This window comes from Pholis gunnellus, assembly GCF_910591455.1.
Source record: "Pholis gunnellus genome assembly, chromosome: 2".
In the NCBI taxonomy this organism is placed as follows: Eukaryota; Metazoa; Chordata; class Actinopteri; order Perciformes; family Pholidae; genus Pholis; species Pholis gunnellus.
In genome coordinates, this window is record NC_136536.1 from 24,165,490 (window position 1) to 24,185,480 (window position 19,991).

The following is a 19,991-nucleotide window of genomic DNA, read 5'->3' on the forward strand; positions in this document are numbered from 1 at the left end:
TACAATGCCAGTGCCAAGATGAGGCTAATACCAATAGCAATAACCATCATGTGAATGGAAGCTGTGTCCCACTGGCTGGCCGCCGCTCATACAGCAGTTAGTGCTGATATACCTTCCCATGAGCGTAACGGCCACCCGCCGATTCAAAACGGTTAGCTCGATCAGTGCTGTTGCCTTGTTTGCACTGTTAGCATCTTTAGCTGTGAGCCACCGGCTGGCATTCGCCATGTTGAGAGGCAATCATAATGCTCCCAATCTCCCATCTTGCACCTTTAAAAGGTATCAAGTACAGATACCCAGCCCTACTCATAAGTAATGATTGAGAGGGATTACGTTTGTATTGGCTTAGACACTGTTTTTCAGGAAAATCCAGCATAGCATTGAAATTTTACAAAATTACAAACTTTATGTTTGTAATTTTGTAAAATTTCAATATTATATAGGTGGAGGCTTCAAATAAGCCCAGTTGGCTTTCTGCCTCCTCCTGCACTGTGATATTCATTTATCTCTGTTATGTTTGTTTGTTTTGAATTTCATTGTTTGAATTGTGCAAATAAATAAATAAATAAAATAAAAAGCATACATTTAAAAAAATCATTTGATTTGATCAGATCTGAAAATGGTCGTGTTTCTTTGCTCAACGCAAACAAATAACTAAATGGTCTTTCTGTTGGTGCAAGAAAAAAAAAGACAATTCGATTACCAAAAACATACAACCTGTCTAATTACACATAGAGTGCAGGTGATGTAGAAGCAAACATGTTAACCCTATAAAACCATGTGAACAGATTGTAACATACACTGCTCAAAACAATTAAAGGAACAATCTTTTTTCAGGGTTTGGCATGGATTAAATTGCACTTCTCTGATAATGATCTGGTCAGGTAAGTAGCAGAGGGGTTTGTTAATCAGTTTCAGCTGCATTGGTGTTGATGGCATTAACAACAGGTGCACTAGAGGGGCAACAATGAGACGACCGCCAAAACAGGACTGCTTTTGCATGTGGAGGCCAATTCAAGTTTCTCCCTCTTGATCTCTTTGACTGGTTTTCCACTAGTGTTGGCTTTAGCTAGAGTCATTATCACTACTGGGAGCATGAGGCGATATCTTAACCCTCCAGAAGTTGCACAGATTGTCCAACTCCTCCAGGATGGCATATCCACGTGTGCCGTTGCCAGGAGATTTGATGTGTCTCCCAGCACAATCTCCAGAACATGGAGGAGATTCCAGGAGACAGGCAGTGACTCTAGGAGAGCTGGAGAGGGCCGTAGAAGGTCCTCAACCCATCAGCAGGACCGACATCTGCTGCTTTGTGCAAGGAGGAACAGGTTGAGCACTGCCCGAGCCCTACAGAATGACCTCCAGCAGGCCACTGGTGTGAATGTCTCTGCCCAAACAATCAGAAACAGACTTCATGAGGGTGGCCTCAGGGCGCGACGTCCTTTAGTGAGCCATGTGCTCACCGCCCCGCACCGTGGAGCTCGATTGGCATTTGCTATAGAACACCGGAATTGGCATGTCCGCCACTGGCGCCCTGTGCTTTTCACAGATGAGAGCAGGTTCACCCTGAGCACCTGTGATAGACGTGAAAGGGTCTGGAGAAGCCAAGGAGAATGCTGTGCTGTCTGCAACATCGTTCAGCATGACCGGTTTGGTGGTGGGTCAGTGATGGTCTGGGGAGGCATATCCATGGAGGGACGCACAGACCTCTACAGGCTAGAGGACGGCAGTCTGACTGCCATTAGGTATCAGGATGAAGTCCTTGAACCCATGGTCAGACTCTACGCTGGTGCAGTAGGTCCTGGGTTCCTCCTGATGCACGACAAAGCCCGGCCTCATGTGGCAAGAGTATGCAGGCAGTACCTGGAGGATGAAGGAATTGATACAATTGAATGGCCCTCACGATTACCTGACCTGAACCCGATAGAACACCTCTGGGACATTATGTTTCGGTCCATCAGACGCCGCCAGGTTGCTCCTCAGACTTTACAGGAGCTCACTGATGCCCTTAGACAGATCTGGGAGGACATCCCACAAGACACCATCCGTCGTCTCATTAGGAGCATGCCGCGACGTTGTCAAGCATGCATACAACCACGTGGGGGCAACACAAGATATTGAGAAGCATTTTGATTTGCAGAAATTGAATTTTGGCAAAATGGACTAGCCTGCCACATCATTTTTTCACTTTGATTTCGGGGTGTCTATACAATTAAGCCCTCTGTAGGCTGAAACTTTCATTTCCATCAAAAGATGTGGCATCCTATCGTTCCTAAGACATTAAACTGTCCATATCAGTAGATATCCAACATCATTTTTTTGAGCTGTGTATATATCCTGTGGAATAAAACTGAAAACATAATCCTCTTACAAGTGGTGTCAATGTTTATCAATGCAACCTCCCGATGACCTCGGGGTCTCCTGAGGTCATCGGGAGAAGAGCACACCGGCCCAGCAATCTAGCTACAACGTGATCGTGGAGTGATTGCAGCTTCATAGCTTAATTATTATTGGAAAATGAAGTGTCATTTATCAATAATGATTCTCCTTTGACACCGAACTTATAGTGTCAGAGAATGTACTCTCTGCAGAAAACGTGTTGTAGATGAATTTAGGATGAACGACCGCTGTCAGCACAATCTCTGGGGATTTTTCATAGTGACAATCATCATGACCCTCCCCCAAACAGGTGTGTGTATGCAATCATAGAATGTTGTATAACTGTACATTCAAGTGTGGAAATAACAGGTCCCACCCAGTGAGTGCTGCAGTTGTGGTGCTTTATTTGAAGCAGTGTCCATGTGAACGATACTTTACAGGATCACATTTCCACTACGTCTCTGACTGGCCTGTCCCGAACTCCTCTAACACACACACACACACACACACAACGCAAACTCAGCTCAAGAAAATCTCATCAGACACCAAACCAAAACCCACAGACAAGTTAAAAGGAAGTGCCCACTGACATTTAGAGGAGAACTCTGGATAGAAAGAAGCGGGCTCATTAAAAAAAGGATTGTTAAATAAAAGTGGAGACACGTCAGACCTGGAGGTGTGTGATTGTAAAAGGCTTCAGTGTGTGTGTGAGGCAGCGAGGCTGTAGAGCCCCTCCCTCCCTGTGTCAGTGCAATTCACCCCCCAACTAATAATCTCTTATACACAAAATAGAGTTGCAAAGGCAGTTTGTTACATTTCACATTATCAGCTTTTGTTGTTATACTTCATACTTCATAATTAATACAGTATGTACACTGGTTGATAGTATTGGTATGTAGCTCTATTTACATTTCTGTCTATTCACAAACACATAGAACACATGGAGGAAGTCTTCAGCAGTCGTTTAAAGACAGGAACAGTGTTTTCTACATAAACACAGACAAACCAACACTCCCTTGCATATGTTTTTATGTTGAGTGCATGGATGTGCTTTGCCAAACATCAGGTCATGTGACTAAACCAAGTGCACAGGTGTCTGATTATTCCCTTTACTGCAGTCTGTTAAAACTCGGAGGCCAACAAAAATCAATAAAAGTCATTGCCTTCTCAGGATTTCAGAGAAGTTCCTTGAGAAAAGTAATGTGATCAGGACTCGAGCAGCAAGCAGTCTTCGTTCTCACTGGCAGGCAGCATGAGCTGCTGCTCGTAGTACAGACTCTTAGCATAGTTGATTTCTTGAGAGATTTTGATGGCGAGGTTCTCACTCTTCACATGGACCTGTGGAGAGGATTGTTACACAGTGAGTAAGACTTAAGACAACCTGTACAGCAGCAAACAGCTCATTGACACGAGTCATCACTTATGTCTGAGCGCATGTCATCTCTCTGTTTGACATTCAATCCTGTGTGTGTGTGTGTGTGTGTGAAGGATATGCTGGAGTCTGTCCTCTTCCAGGTCTCCATGGTGGAGAGGAGGTCATGTGACTCAGGTCTGTCTAGCCACACCTGAAAGTTGCTTGCTTTTAGAATGACCTTCCTGTTGTTCTTCTTATTATTATTATTGTTCAGAGTAACAGTAGTTGTGTTTCCATTCAACTGTTTATATGCACATAAAAAAAAATCAGAAAGATCAGAAAGTAGTTTGTACGCTCGCCTGAAATAGAAAAGTTGATGTATTAATAAAAGCAAAACATGGAGAAGAAACATATTAAACGGATACATGACATACATGAAGCATGCAACTTCAGTTCCACTCTCTTGAAATGTGGTTAGAATTTGAGATCCATTTGGATGGAAACTTGCTTTCTAGAGACACATTCCTGTTGAATTGAATTGTTTTGTAGAAATGAGGTTGAGGTACAATCAAAGCACAACTATATCCATGGAGAGATTTAATATGCGTGTGTGATTTGGTCGTACTATACAGAGACTAATGAAGGACTAGTCAGAGGAGTGTCTCACCATGGGTTTCTGGTGGGAGGGGCCAGGCATGGCCACACCACTGCTAGTGCTCTCAGCCTTCTTGGTGAGCTGGACATATACCTTCCCATGATCCTTAGAGACCAGACAGTGGTAGAGGTCATCATACTTGACCTCCAGGAAGATGGCCTCGCGGTCCACATAGTCCCCCGGCCTCAGGAAGTAGACCACTTTGGAGGAGATGAGGACGCAGTAGCTGTCGATGGGCTCCACAGCGATGAAGCTGGGGGGAGACAGTGAAGAGTCAGTCTGATGGAACGGAAGGTAATCGGGGTAATTAGACATGCACCGTGTGTAAGAATGTAGAGAACGAGTGAGACTCTCACAACTCGGAGTGGATGTTGTCCGTGAGGCGGAAGAGCTGCTCCTGACCGTCAGCCTGTGTGCTCGAGTGTCTCGGCAGAAGACCCTGAGGTCCTTTACAGCAGCGAGGCTTCCTGACCCGCTGCACACTGAGCCTGATCAACACAGCAACCACACCAACACTCAGTTCACAGCAGACACCTGCTTAACATTCACGCTTCATGAGATGTTAACTACAAGCTGCAGCAAACTAATCTCTCAACGTTTGCTCCGAAGAGACCTAAAAACCTCTTTGACTCCGTAGAATACAGAAGGTGGAGTGACATAACAGGTGACAGACTCAACTCACCTGTGGTTACTGAGACTAGCCATGTCCCGGACCGTCTGTGCCGTCTCCGAGGCAAAGTCCAGAGCCCCAGCCACCGGTTTGGTCACGGTGCCGACCAGACCTTTACCCAGGCCAGAGAAGAAGCCGCTGACTCCGCCCTCCGTCTTCACGCCCTCCACAGTGGAAGTGATGATGCTTGTCATGCCTCCGATGATTCCTGGGGGGGTGGGGGAGGAGAACGGCTGCGATCACTGAGGGGTTAAGCCTGAAAGAACTGGGGCAGCTTTGGAGCATCTGATGAATGGGTGAGTGCTGACACAGCTCGGACACAATGAGACCATAAGAGCATACCAACATATGAACTGCAGTTTAAATGTGTGCTGATTGCTAACAGGACTGGCCTTCTTTGACACATTGTATACTTCTTCTCTGGGCTAAGGAGCAATAACTTCATTTCATATTGTACATTATAGAAGGATCAAAAAACGTTTTCCCATGAATCACTGGGTCAGTCCGACCAATGAACAGATCCAATGAAACAATCAGGGATGCACACGAACCATCAGATAGAGAAGTCATATGGTCCATGTTTTGAGGGTCTCGGATTGTCAACAGACATCAAGGTTACCACTCCGACGGCCCGCCCACGGGCTTTTGGAGTGTTAAGTGTACACTTGTGTTCTGTACACAACTGCTATGTATAGGTAGGCACTGATGTGACATGTCTTTGGAAAGCTAAGATTCTTGTGATTCTATTGATGCAAACCATTTCAAGATACAATCACAACAGCAGGTACACTCAACGCCTCTGTCAGACCACCAACCCACAAACAAACAGTTACAGAATTGAGGCAACTCACGTATGAAGCCTCATAATAATCCACTCATCCATAATATGCCGACAAAAACGGTCTTGTTACATTAACAAAGGTCCAGATGATCCAATCCAGTCAAATATTTAGTCCAAAACACATTATTACGTCCATAAACACCCACGGACTGCTGTGGCATCATTTCAAATATAACCGGCAGATATGCCTAATTATTGATGTATTTTCCAACGTAACTCCAGTTGGCATGTAAACATCACCGCTCTCTGGGTCTCTAAATGGCGGCTGCACTCTGACCTTTAGATGGACGCCTCACTGACCCAATAGGAGCTCCATGTCCTGTCCACAGCCTACAACAGCCAACGAGAGTCCGTGTTGAAGGACAGTGCCCGCCCCTCTTCTTTCGTGTAAAGACCGAGCTAATTGCAACCGATCGTTCTGAGTTCTGAGCTGAGTGTGAAGCGGCGGGGATGAGAGTCAGCACCTCCAAATCCGAGGCCATGGTGCTCTGCCGGAAACCGGTGGATTGCTCCCTCCAGGTGGGGACGGAGTGCCTACCTCAAGTGAAGGAGTTTAAGTATCTCGGGGTCTTGTTCACGAGTGAGGGTAAGATGGAGCGGGAGATCGACAGGCGGATCGGTGCGGCTGCAGCAGTAAAGCAGGCGCTGCACCGGACCGTCTTGGTGAAGAGAGAGCTGAGCCGGAAGGCAAAGCTCTCAATTTACTGGTCGGTCTACGTTCCTACCCTCACCTATGGTCACGAACTCTGGGTCGTGACCGAAAGGACAAGGTCGCGGGTACAAGCGGCCGAAATGAGTTTCCTCCGTAAGGTGGCCGGGCTCAGCCTTAGAGATAGGGTAAGGAGCTCGGACATCAGGAGGGAACTTGGAGTCGAGCCGCTACTCCTTCGCATCGAAAGGAGTCAGCTGAGGTGGTTCGGGCATCTGATTAGGATGCCTCCTGGACGCCTCCCACTGGAGGTTTTCCGGGCACGTCCAACTGGGAGGAGACCCCGGGGAAGACCCAGAACACGCTGGAGGGATTATATCTCCCAGCTGGCCTGGGAACGCCTCGGGATCCCCCAGTATGAGCTGGAAAATGTTGCGGGCGAGAGGGAAGCCTGGGTCAGCCTGCTTGGCCTGTTGCCACCGCGACCCGACCCCGGATAAGCGGAGGAAAATGGAATAATGGCAAAATAACTTATAAATGACTGGATATAGACATAAATAAGCTTTAGTTTGAATTATGAATACACATTTTTACACAGCCTAGGTATGTTACTATGGTTACCATGGGTCTCCAAATGTCCTTTTTTGGAAAGCGCCCAGACACACCCTCAGAAAAACCCTCAACACTTCATGCTGTGGTCCCATTGTGTTTTCCAGCTAATAAGTCACAGCTATAGTCATCTGCAGGCATCTGTTTGCAAAAAAAGATTCAGTGATTCTGACTGTTGGGGAAAAAACTTCAGAGTGTTACCTTTCAAAAGAGACCAAAAGCATGCATGGACTCCACATGGTTCAAGAACAGCTTTCAGTTTACTTTGGGTACGCCTTGGAGAGGCGTTTAGGCTCATTGTGCTGGAGTGGTAAGGCACAGGAGCCCCCTTACACATGAACTGTTAGCAGGTTTGAACTTCCTGCTGTTTGCCATGAAATTATAACAAGACACTAGATATAAACCATGGCTATGGAAGCCCTGAGAGGCAAGTGAGAAAAGAATGTATTCTAGTGATCCATACTCTACAGTAAGTCTGATCCATGACCTAAGATTCATGTTTTTAGGTGTTTGTAGTTGTAGTCATTTGGGCCACAAGAAGCAAAAGTGCACCAAGTTGTAAGGTACATATATGTTAATTATCCGGCCAAATCTTCATTTTTTTTATCCGGTAAAATATGTTTTTCCCCACTTTCTCACAGATGATTTTCTTTCAGGAATTTAGAGAGATTATCCTGATTAAACCGATTATCCCACCTGTTCTTAAGTCATAAACACAGCAGAGAAAACAATTTAGATCAGACTTAGAAATCATCAGAAGATCACCAATCACTCTTCCATAAATGTCTTCTCTTGTGTCAACACAGGATCTAATGACTTGTATCCATCAGCTACTGGATATCATGAGAATAAACTCTGTACACCTTCATCAAATATCGCTCTCAAGTACAACAACCGTAACAATGCAATACAGTCTTTATTCCAGTTTTTATCAGCTTCAGTTTCACACACTGAAACTGTAAAAGCTAGTTCTACTGATCACCAGAACAGTGATCACGGAGCCTGACCAACGTCTGCACAGCTTGTTCAGCCATGAACACTGAGCAGCAGAGTGAGCTGTCATTTCTCCCTCACCTGCTTCTTTCTAAAACTATCCACCAACCGTATTAAAATCCAGCGCTGAGACCAGATCCTGACACACTAATGGTTATTTCTGCTCTCTCAGCAAACCGGGAGGTTTCCTTCTAGGGGTACTGAACATTTTCCACACATTACAGTTTATGGCTGTAAAGCATGTTTTTTCTACTCGCCATGTCCATATGGATGTCATAAACTTCTCTACATCTCTGTTTCCATCAGTCTGCTGGGCAGCACAGGTACAGTGTTTCGTCCTGGCAGCCTTCTGTCTGTGTGCTGCTCCGCACCTTTCAAAATGCTAATATATTGTGTGCAGAAAAAATATTTAGTCCGATTTTTCAAACTTCCCCCAAAATGAGATTTTGGGGGTGCTAAGTGTTCATTCAGGCACCTAACACATGTTTCTTTGGCCCACTAGCTGTAATGTAACGGCTGAAACCGAACACAGAAATAGAGCCAGGTAGTACCGTGAGCCAGTCCGTGGATCCCTGCTACCAGGTGCTCTCCGCTGGTGGCTCCGTGGTATCTGATGTACTCTCGCTCGCTCTGGTGCCGGTTGTCCATGGTCTTCCCCAGCCCGTCTGATAGAGTCCCTGCAAACTGACACACAGAGAACAGGAAGATGTTCACACTACACGGCTTCTTCCACTTTGACAAGTCTCACATGCTTTACAGGTATATGCTCATGTGTATATTACACCTGTATAATATAATACAACAACGCAACATTCAAGTAATACATTAAAGAGAAAAAAGGATGTTGTAAAATATATAGCACAGTAAATACAGAACAAATATAGAACAGCACAAAAGTATTCACACAGAACAGCAGACTGTCAACTCTACTCTATGCAGAGGTGTACCTTGGCAGCAGAGTTGGACACACCGTGGGTCACATTGCGTATGAGACCACCCACATTGCCATACTTGATTAACTCAGACATGCCCTCAGTGACGTCGTTGACGAGGCCCATTGGGTTCCCCAGGAAGTCCACAGAGCCCAGGATCTGAGCTGCCTGGCTGATCAGCTCCTACAGACAGGAAACAGTCATGACCTAACAGGAGCCACACAGTGATCGGTCCATGTAGCAGCTAATAGGTGATGGAAACGATCTTTACTTTGCTGAAGTATAATGAAAAGGTATGTAGACTTTGAATATGCACCCATCATTCCATCTATTCCCACACAAGCCTGTGACTAGATGGACTGTATATGTTTGACTGATTGTAGCAAGAACAAATCTCTCTTATTGATTTTCTCACCAACAATCTTGGGACTCATTGTGGGTCAGACAGGTTCACTAAATATGAGTGAGCTAAACTAGTGCACATCTGGAAGTGTGTGGACATGTGTACATGTGGGAAAAGTATGAACAAGACCTATAGATATACACAGACGATTGCATGTAAAGAAGTTTAAAATAAAAGATATGAGGACATAAATCTAGAATGTGCACAAGAGAAAAAAAGAGCAATAATGCCAATAGTGATAATGTGAGTAAATTTGATGACAAAAAAAGAATATCAAGGAAGAAAAAATGCATTTATTTATAAAAGCTAAACAGTGTATGAGTGTATGAGTGTAGAGGTATATGCCGTTACTGTGTGGCCATTACTAGGAGTGTAACAATACGCGTATTCATATTGAACCATCCGGTAAGAGGCTTACAAACCGAACAATACCTTTGAATAATACTATTGCATTTGGAAAATACAGAAGCTTAAATTGTGGGAAATATAATGTTCTCAACATGGCAAACCACCCTACGTAACAGACAACGTGCTGTCTGACACTGCACCACGTAACAGACAACGTGCTGCCTATTCTTCTGACACGTTCAAGCATAGTGGAAGATGTCTTTAATCCATAGAAATGGGTGATTTCAGCACTATAAAGGTCTGTGTCCACATGGTGTCTTTTTCTGGCAAAAAAGTACCCGCAGGGCTCTGGGAGCTCTTCATCCCAGCGTTTCACTGAAAAGCGCTACAAACAAACAATATCTTGACAACTTATCACCATTCTAACCTCTGTTGTATGATAGACTTTGCTTTTTATTATTTTTTTGGGCTACTATGTTTTTGGTTGACTTTGTTTTTTCACCATGAGCACCAACAGGAGGATGCTTGCTTCATACTTTGTATAGGTGAGCTTGTCATCGCACAACCGTAAGACCAACGTGCACTAAAAGCAACACTCACCAGCAACATACTGCCCGGCCGATCTACTCCCACAAATGAGTGTTTTGGTCTTTGTCATGATAGTCTGTCTGAGATATAAAGTTCAGGATAGACAGACACAGCCAAAACAAGCTTCTACTCCATTTTTGACAGTAACGTCACCAGCACTTTCTGAAAAGTTCAGAGATTTTAAAGTTGAAAGGCTTAGAGTGGCCACACAACAAAGGAAGAGCGCTCAGAAAAAGGACACTAAGTGGAGCAGTTTTTCTCTTGGCTGCCGCATACGTTCTCTCCTCATTGTGAACAATTGGTAAAAAAGACGTTGATACTCAGAAAAAAAAACGCTATGCCGAAACAAATGCTACAACACCGGAAAAATGATTTGGAATGACTTGTGTAGAAGAAAGGATGCCAAACAGCTGCGGTGAATGTGCTTTGAGTCTTTAGAATCTCTGATAATGTAGAGAACTTTTCAGATGAGACTAACTTCCAAACCCTCGTACCTCTCTGAAGTGCTTGAGTATGTCGTTGATGATGATCTCCTGGGTTTCGTAGGGGTGCACTCTGGTGAATGGGTACATGTTGATGACTGCATCCTCAAAGCGAACCAGAGGGAAGCCCAGGGTGCCTTTCAGGGCCTATAGTGACAAGAAAACATCCACATGAGAAAACATTGGAAGGCAAGGCAGCTTTTTGTTTTTTGAATGTAAAAATCATCAATTATGATGTGTGACAATATGACAAAATAGAGAACATTTGGCAGCACACAGAAATACATATACCAAAACAGGCACGACTCCATTCTTACTAGGCTGACACATTTGGAAGGCTGTAGTAACAGGAAGTAACAGAGCGACATCTTGCGGTGACAGGAAGTAACAGAGCGACATCATGCGGTGACAGGAAGTAACAGAGCGACATCATGCGGTGACAGGAAGTAACAGAGCGACATCATGCGGTGACAGGAAGTAACAGAGCGACATCATGCGGTGACAGGAAGTAACAGAGGGACATCATGCGGTGACAGGAAGTAACAGAGGGACATCATGCGGTGACATGAAGTAACAGAGCGACATCATGCGGTGACAGGAAGTAACAGAGCGACATCATGCGGTGACAGGAAGTAACAGAGCGACATCATGCGGTGACAGGAAGTAACAGAGCGACATCATGCGGTGACAGGAAGTAACAGAGCGACATCATGCGGTGACAGGAAGTAACAGAGCGACATCATGCGGTGACATGAAGTAACAGAGCGACATCATGCGGTGACAGGAAGTAACAGAGCGACATCATGCGGTGACAGGAAGTAACAGAGCGACATCATGCGGTGACAGGAAGTAACAGAGCGACATCATGCGGTGACAGGAAGTAACAGAGCGACATCATGCGGTGACAGGAAGTAACAGAGCGACATCATGCTGTGACAGGAAGTAACAGAGCGACATCATGCGGCGACAGGAAGTAACAGAGCGACATCATGCGGCGACAGGAAGTAACAGAGCGACATCATGCGGCGACAGGAAGTAACAGAGCGACATCATGCGGTACTTTTTCAGAAATCTATTACAACAGGTTAAGTGATGCTATGAATTTGCTACATGTCAGCCCAAGTTTTAATGTTCCATTATTGTAAATTCCAAATTATATTTAAAAAATATGTCTGTAATAATGTTGTTCTTATGTGCCTTTTATGTACAGTATGTATTTCTCAGCAAATTAGAGCATCTGCAACCACATCTTAATGATTACTTTAACACGTTTATTGATATTACCGGAAGAAATACTTCTGCACTCATAATTGACTTTACTGAGTCCTATTACGGGGCGACTGTGGCTAAGTGGAGCGCAGGGTCGTCCCTTAATCAGAGGATCCGCGGTTCGATCCCCGGCTCCGCTAGTCGCATGTCGATGTGTACTTGAGCAAGACACTTAAGCCCAAAATTGCTCCTGTAGCTGTGCCTACAGTGTATGAATCTGATAGCATCTGATAGGCAGGTGGTACTTAGCCCCTGCATCAGTGTGTGAATGATGACAAGTAGTGTGAAAGCACTTTGAGTGATCGGAAAGACTAGAAAAGCGCTATACAAGTACAGTCCATATACCATATATTAAAGGAAGGAGAGTGGTTTCAGGTGGAGTTGCATGCTGGAACTCAATCACTTTTTTGACAAAAAATGACGAATATTGTCATTTCTGTTTGTGTAAAGATTAAATTAAATGATAAATGGGATGTACTTTTATAGAGATATTCTAGTCTTCTAGAATCTTCTAGACCACTCAAAGCAATTTAACACTACATGTCATCATTCACCCATTCATACTCTGATGACAGGGGCTACCATGCAAGGTGCCACCTGCCCATCAGAACTATTTAACATTCACATCCATTCAAACCGTCGGCACAGCCTACGGTAGCAAGTGTCTTGCTCAAGGACATAGACTAGCGGAGCCGGAGATTGATCCACCGATCCTCTGATTGGTAAATGGTAAATGATTGAAGCACAACCCCTTAGTCAGTCGCCCCCACTGCAACATGTTGATCAGCGAGCTTTAGAGGTGTTGGTAGGTGTATATTGGACAAAGCCAGGCTAGCTTTTCCCTCTCTGCATCCAGTCTTTATGCTATACGAGGCTAACCACTTCCTGACTCAGACTCTGAACATCTGACTCTCAGAAAAAGCAATTTCCCAAAATGTTGAACAATAAACTATTCTTTTAGATTAATACTAGCCCCTCAACTTTTTCTGTCTAAGAACATGCTGTTGTATGTGCTGTCAGGTGATGGAGTCAATAGAAGGAGACATGCTGCTCACTAGAAAAGGTGACGTTACTCTGCATCAGCTAGGTGCAGATTTATGAAGCGCGGCAGGACAAAGACTGATGTTGTGTAATGTTTGGTTACCTTGAGATCAGGAGGCAGCTTGTGAGAGGTGAAGACGCTCAGTTTGACCTGAGGAAGGCTGATCTTCAGGTTCTCAAAATAGTACCGTTTAGGAGGTCCTGCGTCCTCGTTGGGCCTCTCATAAATGTTTTCGTCCAACTTCTCCAGCTCTGCATTCATTACAGTTTGTTATATATGGAAGTGAAAACCACCTTCTTACTCACAGCATCATACAAATATTAACAATGACGTTCAACTGATGACCCACCAGCTTCTGTCTGTCCGTAGCCAAAGAAGCTGAGCAGCTTGAGCAGCAGTTTCTCCTCGATGATGACCGTGAAGCGCCGGGCCGTCACCATGAGGTGCTGTGAACACATCATGGTTACATCATGAATCGGTAGATTTCAGTACCTAATAGTCTCTGGCTCACTAGAAATGTCTAGTTTCAAGAAACCAGGAATTATCTGGTGAAGATCTGAAAACTGTGATTCAGCGTGTGACGCTCACCTTGAAGAGGTCAGTGAGCATGAGGCTGCTAGGAACCTTGACCGAGTTGACCTGCAGGGCTGGGCCGCTGTCGCTGACGCTGCTGTCACTGGAGCTGGGAGTCACACACAGCATCACAGGCTGGGTGGTACCCAGCAGCTGGTTGTCCACCTGATGACCAAAACATGAATGACCAAGTATTCACACAAAGTTCTTCTCTAAAGCACTGGATGGATTAGTTACTGTGAACAAAAAGATGTGATAGTTATTGAGAATGGAGCTTTAATTAAACACCTTTTTGATCATGGTTTTTGCATTTCTGAATATCTTTATGAAGCAGTGGATAGGAGGAGAACTCTAACAAATGATACGATTAATCACTGTTTTTTATGGATTGTAGACTATTGGTTTATGAACTGGATCAAATATACAGAGATACGGGAGAGGTCATCTAAATCAGCGGTCTCCAACCACCGTGGGTCATTTGGTACCGGGCCGCACTGAAACAATAAATAACTTATATTATTTCTTAATTGATCATTTGAAAATTGAAATTCATCAGAGTCTGAAAGATGTTTTATTTTGAAAAATGCCCAGATGCTCTCCCAATTTCATCTGCCTGTGTCTGGACATGTCAAGACGCTCGTCTCGGTCACGTGATACGTTACCTCAAAAGTGAAGCCCACAAGCTAGTGAAAATGAGTAAAACACATTTGGAGAGCTTCTTTGCAAAGAGGAAAAGGCCACTAAGGAGACAGAAGAAGAGCCGACAACTTCCAAGAAAAAGAAAGCTTCATTTAACAGATAATATCAGGAGTCTAATTAAATATCAGGAGTAATTCTGACGCGCCAAACCCGCTCTGCAGAATATGTGGCGACAGAGGAAGATCAGCTGCTGGAGATTGTAAATGCCGGGGGCCTTAAAAGTATATTGAGACAACAACTCTGCTGGTGCTTTGATTAAAATCAAGGCTGAATATCCTGAGATCGCCACTAAAGCACTGAAACCCTGCTTCCATTTCACACATCCTCTTTGTGAAGCAGGATGTTCTGCAGTGACAGCAATCAAAAAACGCAGTAGACTGGACGTGAGGAACACACTTCGGGTGTCATTGTGTCCCATCACCCACAGATGAGACCGTCTTGTTGCAGAGAAACAAGCTCAGGGCTCCCACTGATTGAGCGTTATTGTGAGTTGTATTTTGTATGCATCTTATATTTGTTTTAATGCCGATCGTATCGTTTTATTTCGTCGTGTTTATCCGCCACGCATTGAATGCCGGTCCGTGAACATATTGTCTTACATCAAACCGGTCCGTGGCACAAAAAAGGTTGTGGACCTCTGCTCTAAATGACTGGGGATGAAAATAAATTCACAGGAAGCTTCTGGATCAAACCAGCACAGTGGATATGGACTGCAGTAATGTAGCATCAGTGTCAATAACACTGCGTGTCATTTCCAAACTCTTTGATTCATTTGATCTGAATGATGAGTAGGACAGAAAAGGACATCGGTCAGCATTGTAAAGCAGCTGTTTTCTTCAGTGGTTTGAGTCCTCGCCGCATAATCTAAAATGAATTGTCCAGCAAACATGGCATACTGTGTGGGGTCCCATGAAGACAATCATTACTGATCATTTCACTGTCCTCTAATGACATGAACTACAACTGTAGGCTGCCTTTCACCATCTAAGACAAACCTATTGGCAGAAATGGAATATAATGTAATGAAGTATATTTTCTTTAGTGTATAATCACCTGCATATGTTGTGTTCCGCATTCTTTTTGATTACTAATTATCCCTAATTTGAACATCTTTATACAGGCTCCCCTCTAGTTTAACCATGTATTAAACATTGTATTACCATCCACGTCTGGTCCCCATCACAGCAAAGTGAAGCAGAATTTAATCTAAGTCTAAATCTAAATCTTAAGAAGCTGGTGGGTAGCATGATAGTCACCATGGAGAATGGAGATAGTGACGTGCTTTAGAGATGTGCTCCAGGAAATTGTGATCGGGACGGAAAACCTTTACAGTATTTCAATTGAGGTTCTGTTCTTCATTCCTTTTAAGAGCTATAAATACAGCCAATATAAGACAATTTTAGATTTTTTAGGCCTGAATTTCAAAGTAAAGGACCCGCTGAAACCATGTATTATTATCATGTGAAGCACCTTGAATTGCTTTGGAATGAAATTATTACTGAATGTTCCCACAGCTGTGGTGAGCTCACCTGGATGTTTTGAATGCTGAGCTCTAACACCTCGTTGGCAGCAGTGCGAATGAAGTGGACGTCTATACCAGACAGCGTAGTGAACACAAGCTCCTCAGGAACCTTGTTGACCAGAGACACACCCACCCCTTCCTCCAGGTTCACCAACACCTGTGGATGAAGACAGAGCAGATGTCAGAGGACACTTCTCTCAGAGAGACACAGTGAAGATTACTGTGGGACTGCTTCAGTACCTGGTACCAGGTACAGGTGTATTGTTAAACACATGTGATTGAAAATATACTGAATGAATGAGTCATGTCATTTGCCAGACATGAATGTCAGTGACAAGCTACGGTGCATGTAAATGAGTTCCTGGTACCTCCAGCTCCTGCTCAGGCTCTCTCTTCTTTACATCCTCTTTGCATCTTTCCTGTTCAGTGGAGGATGAGCTGCGTATCATTCTCCTCTGGTTGAAGTCACTGATCTACAAACAAACAAAAGGCTGTGAGGTTCAGCATCACCATCAATACAAAGTAGATAGTATCAGATGTTATCAAAGCACCAAATCTGACTTAGAGCGTGTGAAAACAAGCAGAGAAGAACTAAAGATAGAAAGTGCATTCAAACTTTGTAATATATAGAAGTATGTGTAAGCAATATGTACAAATCTGCAGTAGTACTACTATAATACCTGATGCTGGTAAATCCCAATATTTACTGAAATATTCAAAACCACAAATCAAACATGAAATTTCCGTAAGTTCATTATATTGTGTATTACTAAGTTGTCGAGTAACTTGAGACTGAAGTAACTTAGACTTGTATCTACAGAGGGGTTGTTTTGTGTTGGTGGTGTTGCCATCATCTGTTATGAATGTTAATTGTTTCTATGTTGCTTATGCACGTAAACAAGGGCTGGGCCATAGTTCTATCGGATCATTTGTCATCTTTCAATGGTATCATATCATGATGAAATCATAGATCCAGATATTGTGATTCACAATGTCAGCTAAATTGAAACAAGCGCATACTAACTCACATTACTCAGAAAACGGATTATTTTGCACTAAGTTTGAATTAAATGAGAAAATACTTTTTGATTTGTCAAGTATTTAATTGACACAGAGTTAACTAAACCATGTGGTTATTTCATATATATTAATGTATGGCATTACCATGAAATATGCTTTATCATGATATACATTGTCATTGAGCGATGACATGATCCATATCCTGAAGAAGAGTTTAAACTTAAACTTGATCATCTTTGAATCCTAGTTCAGAAAGTGGGTTTTAAAACACACCGTGTCATCACAGGGATAAAAAAGGTCCAAACATGGGAGTACTGTAGAGCAGTGTGGGGTGTCTCTTTAATGTGTGATCAAGTGCTTCACAAAGCACAGCACATGGACCTGCACCTTTCCTTTCACTCAAGACGCCAGGTTCTAGTAAATTTTGGTCAAATTCAACTAACTCATTGATTCACCAAAACAATACACCTGCTGCTCAGTATCAATGCTACTACTGTTGAAAGACTATTAATCCATTCATGCAGAGTTTTACTGGCTTGTGTTTTCACCTGCAGGACACGTGTGGGTCCATCTGGCAGCACCTGGACCGACAGCACGCCAGAACCAGGTCTCATCTTCTGGTTAATGAACTGCTGCTCGGGGCCGGGCTCCTGCAGCCCCGAGTCTGGTCCCAGCACCACCTCTGCTCCATCATACAGACCCGCCGTCCCGCCCTTCACCTGACGAGTACAAGTCGTACATAATGAAACAAAACTGGAGAACATCCAATATGTGAATGTCAACAGTACCAACATTCAGGACTCTGGAGTCCACAGCAGCGCATAGAGGAGAGGAGCTCCTGTCAACATACATGAGCTTGGTGTACTCACCTGCACTACCAGCCGGGGCAGGCCACAGGTCAGCATGCCTGAGCTGAAATACCACGTCTGGGTGGTGCTGCGGCGTGGGTCCGGCCTCCTCAGCTTCAACGGCTCAAAACTGGGAGAGACGGAGACAGCTCTTACATTTAAAATTGTCCATGATAGATGTCCACAACTGACTGTAAATGAGTCCTGAGAGAAGCATGTGTGTGTTGAGCTTAGACTCACCACAGCTGCACACAGTACCAACCTGTTGTCACTGACAGCTGCTAGCCCGGCGATATCCAGCACTAGGGAGGAGTCCAGTGGGCGTGGCTGTGCCGGCTTGCTCTGCGGTGGGGAAGAGCCTTCATGACACAGCATGCCGCTCCCAGTCATCCTCCACAGCTGGGAGCGCTTCCCCGGCTCCTGCACAAGAATCAAAGGACAAGTCACACATCCATCAATGGGCTTTGTCTCAATGCTTTTTCCATCAATGGATGAATATTTTCACAATAGTATACAGTATCATATCAGATTTTTTGATAACCAGTTCATCTTTGAGTCTATAAAATGTCAGACAACTGTAAACACCTGCAGGATAACGACTATTTAAAACAGCCCATGCTTTTTTCATCACCTAAAAACAGTACCTTCTTTTTCAGGATGACCCGTTGAGTCTTGGTGTCCACATCCAGAACCAATTCAGCACAGCTCACCAGACGCTTCTTCCCAACAGGTCTCTTCTCAACATTCCTGCATCAAGAAAAAAAATGCTGCTTAACTGTCATATAGAAAACGTGGTAACATATTATGACGTCATTATGAGTCATGTTGTTGGTCCGTACGGTGAGAAGGTGTGTGTGGCTGCGATGTAGATGAAGTTCTCGTAGTAGAGCTTGTTGTATTCTCTGAAGAAGTTCATGTCAGACGTGACCTCTGAGGATCCGGCGCCCTTCACAGTCAGTGTGAGGTAGGGGGGCAGCGTGGGCTCATCACAGGCGTAGTCCAGCACTGAGCCTGCCTTCACCTCAGTGTGCAGCCGGACGTCAGCCACACCATGCTGCCAGAACTGGATGGGCACCTGAAGGAATTCAGACAATGGAATCTATTCACTGTATTTAGTCATTTATGTTTGATAGTGTGCACTGGTATGCCCATAATGATTCATTCATGGAGAGAGAGGTGGGAGTGGAAGTCCAGGAAGTGATTCAAGTAAGTAGAAACAGCTCATGCTGTTCACCTCAGAGATGTTGTCGATGCGGAAGGGTGGAGGTAACTGGTCAGCATCAGAGAAGGAGATCTGGTAGGTTGCTCCCTTCAGGGTGATCTCTGTCCGCAGGAAGAAACAGTTCCCCAGTGTGTCCCTGTTTAAACCAAGATCCACTTAAAACATGTAAAATACATCAGTGAAAACGTGACCTAATTTGGTGGAATTTGTTTTAGGTACAGCATAGAAAGAAATGCCTAGTACACAGTGTCAGCATCACAACATACAGGCAGAAATCAGATATTACACAATAAATAATAATCACAATATTCCTCGTGGACAATGAAGAGTGGCATGTGGCTAGGTTAACTATAAACATGTATGATCCAGATGGACATGTTGGGAAGTTCAAGGTATCAGACGGCATTTAGCTTTGAAATGAGGGTTACACTTCTACCTCCATTTTCAACACCATAACGTCATAATAAAATGACTTTACTTCATTACGGACATAGTAAAGCTACTGAAAGGAAATGTATGTATATAGGTAGCTCACCTCATGTTGATGTGAAAGGACTTGGGCTTGTTGACCTCGAAGCCTCCAGACCAGGTGCAGTTGGGGGTGTCCATGAGGCGCACACACAGCAGCTGGTCGTAGTCGTTGCGGGGCCAGTGGAAGACGACGCTGGAGCCCGGCAGGGTGGAGATGTAACCCTCAGGGTTGGCCGTACCCTAGAACAAATGTATTCACTAATGACTAACAACTTCTGTCAAGAGAGAGTTAGATAGTGTGAGAGTGTGTGTGAGAGTGTGTGTGTGTGAGAGTGAGTGTGTGTGAGTGTGTGTGAGAGTGTGTGAGTGAGAGTGTGTGAGTGTGTGAGTGTGTGAATGAGTGAGTGTGTGAGTGTGAGAGT

The 19,991-nt window shown here is 44.3% G+C and overlaps 1 protein-coding gene across 2 annotated transcripts in view; it reads right to left on the reverse strand.

Moving 5' to 3' along the window:
• Nucleotides 1-2,769: 2,769 nt before the first annotated feature.
• Nucleotides 2,770-19,991, reverse strand: part of vps13d (vacuolar protein sorting 13 homolog D) — a 56,516-nt gene continuing 39,294 nt past the window's right edge. For both annotated transcript variants that reach the window (XM_079173351.1, XM_079173352.1), the window contains 19 exons: nucleotides 19,634-19,809; nucleotides 19,111-19,234; nucleotides 18,716-18,951; nucleotides 18,521-18,623; nucleotides 18,139-18,296; nucleotides 17,898-18,006; nucleotides 17,577-17,747; nucleotides 16,377-16,481; nucleotides 16,016-16,165; nucleotides 13,803-13,952; nucleotides 13,564-13,660; nucleotides 13,317-13,465; nucleotides 10,916-11,050; nucleotides 9,098-9,265; nucleotides 8,702-8,834; nucleotides 5,071-5,266; nucleotides 4,745-4,876; nucleotides 4,401-4,641; nucleotides 2,770-3,717 (listed from right to left, as the gene is read on the reverse strand). In XM_079173351.1, the coding sequence (XP_079029477.1) occupies nucleotides 3,586-3,717; nucleotides 4,401-4,641; nucleotides 4,745-4,876; nucleotides 5,071-5,266; nucleotides 8,702-8,834; nucleotides 9,098-9,265; nucleotides 10,916-11,050; nucleotides 13,317-13,465; nucleotides 13,564-13,660; nucleotides 13,803-13,952; nucleotides 16,016-16,165; nucleotides 16,377-16,481; nucleotides 17,577-17,747; nucleotides 17,898-18,006; nucleotides 18,139-18,296; nucleotides 18,521-18,623; nucleotides 18,716-18,951; nucleotides 19,111-19,234; nucleotides 19,634-19,809 (2,865 nt within the window). In that variant the 3' untranslated portion in view covers nucleotides 2,770-3,585. The remainder of the gene's footprint in view (nucleotides 3,718-4,400; nucleotides 4,642-4,744; nucleotides 4,877-5,070; nucleotides 5,267-8,701; nucleotides 8,835-9,097; nucleotides 9,266-10,915; nucleotides 11,051-13,316; nucleotides 13,466-13,563; nucleotides 13,661-13,802; nucleotides 13,953-16,015; nucleotides 16,166-16,376; nucleotides 16,482-17,576; nucleotides 17,748-17,897; nucleotides 18,007-18,138; nucleotides 18,297-18,520; nucleotides 18,624-18,715; nucleotides 18,952-19,110; nucleotides 19,235-19,633; nucleotides 19,810-19,991) is intronic.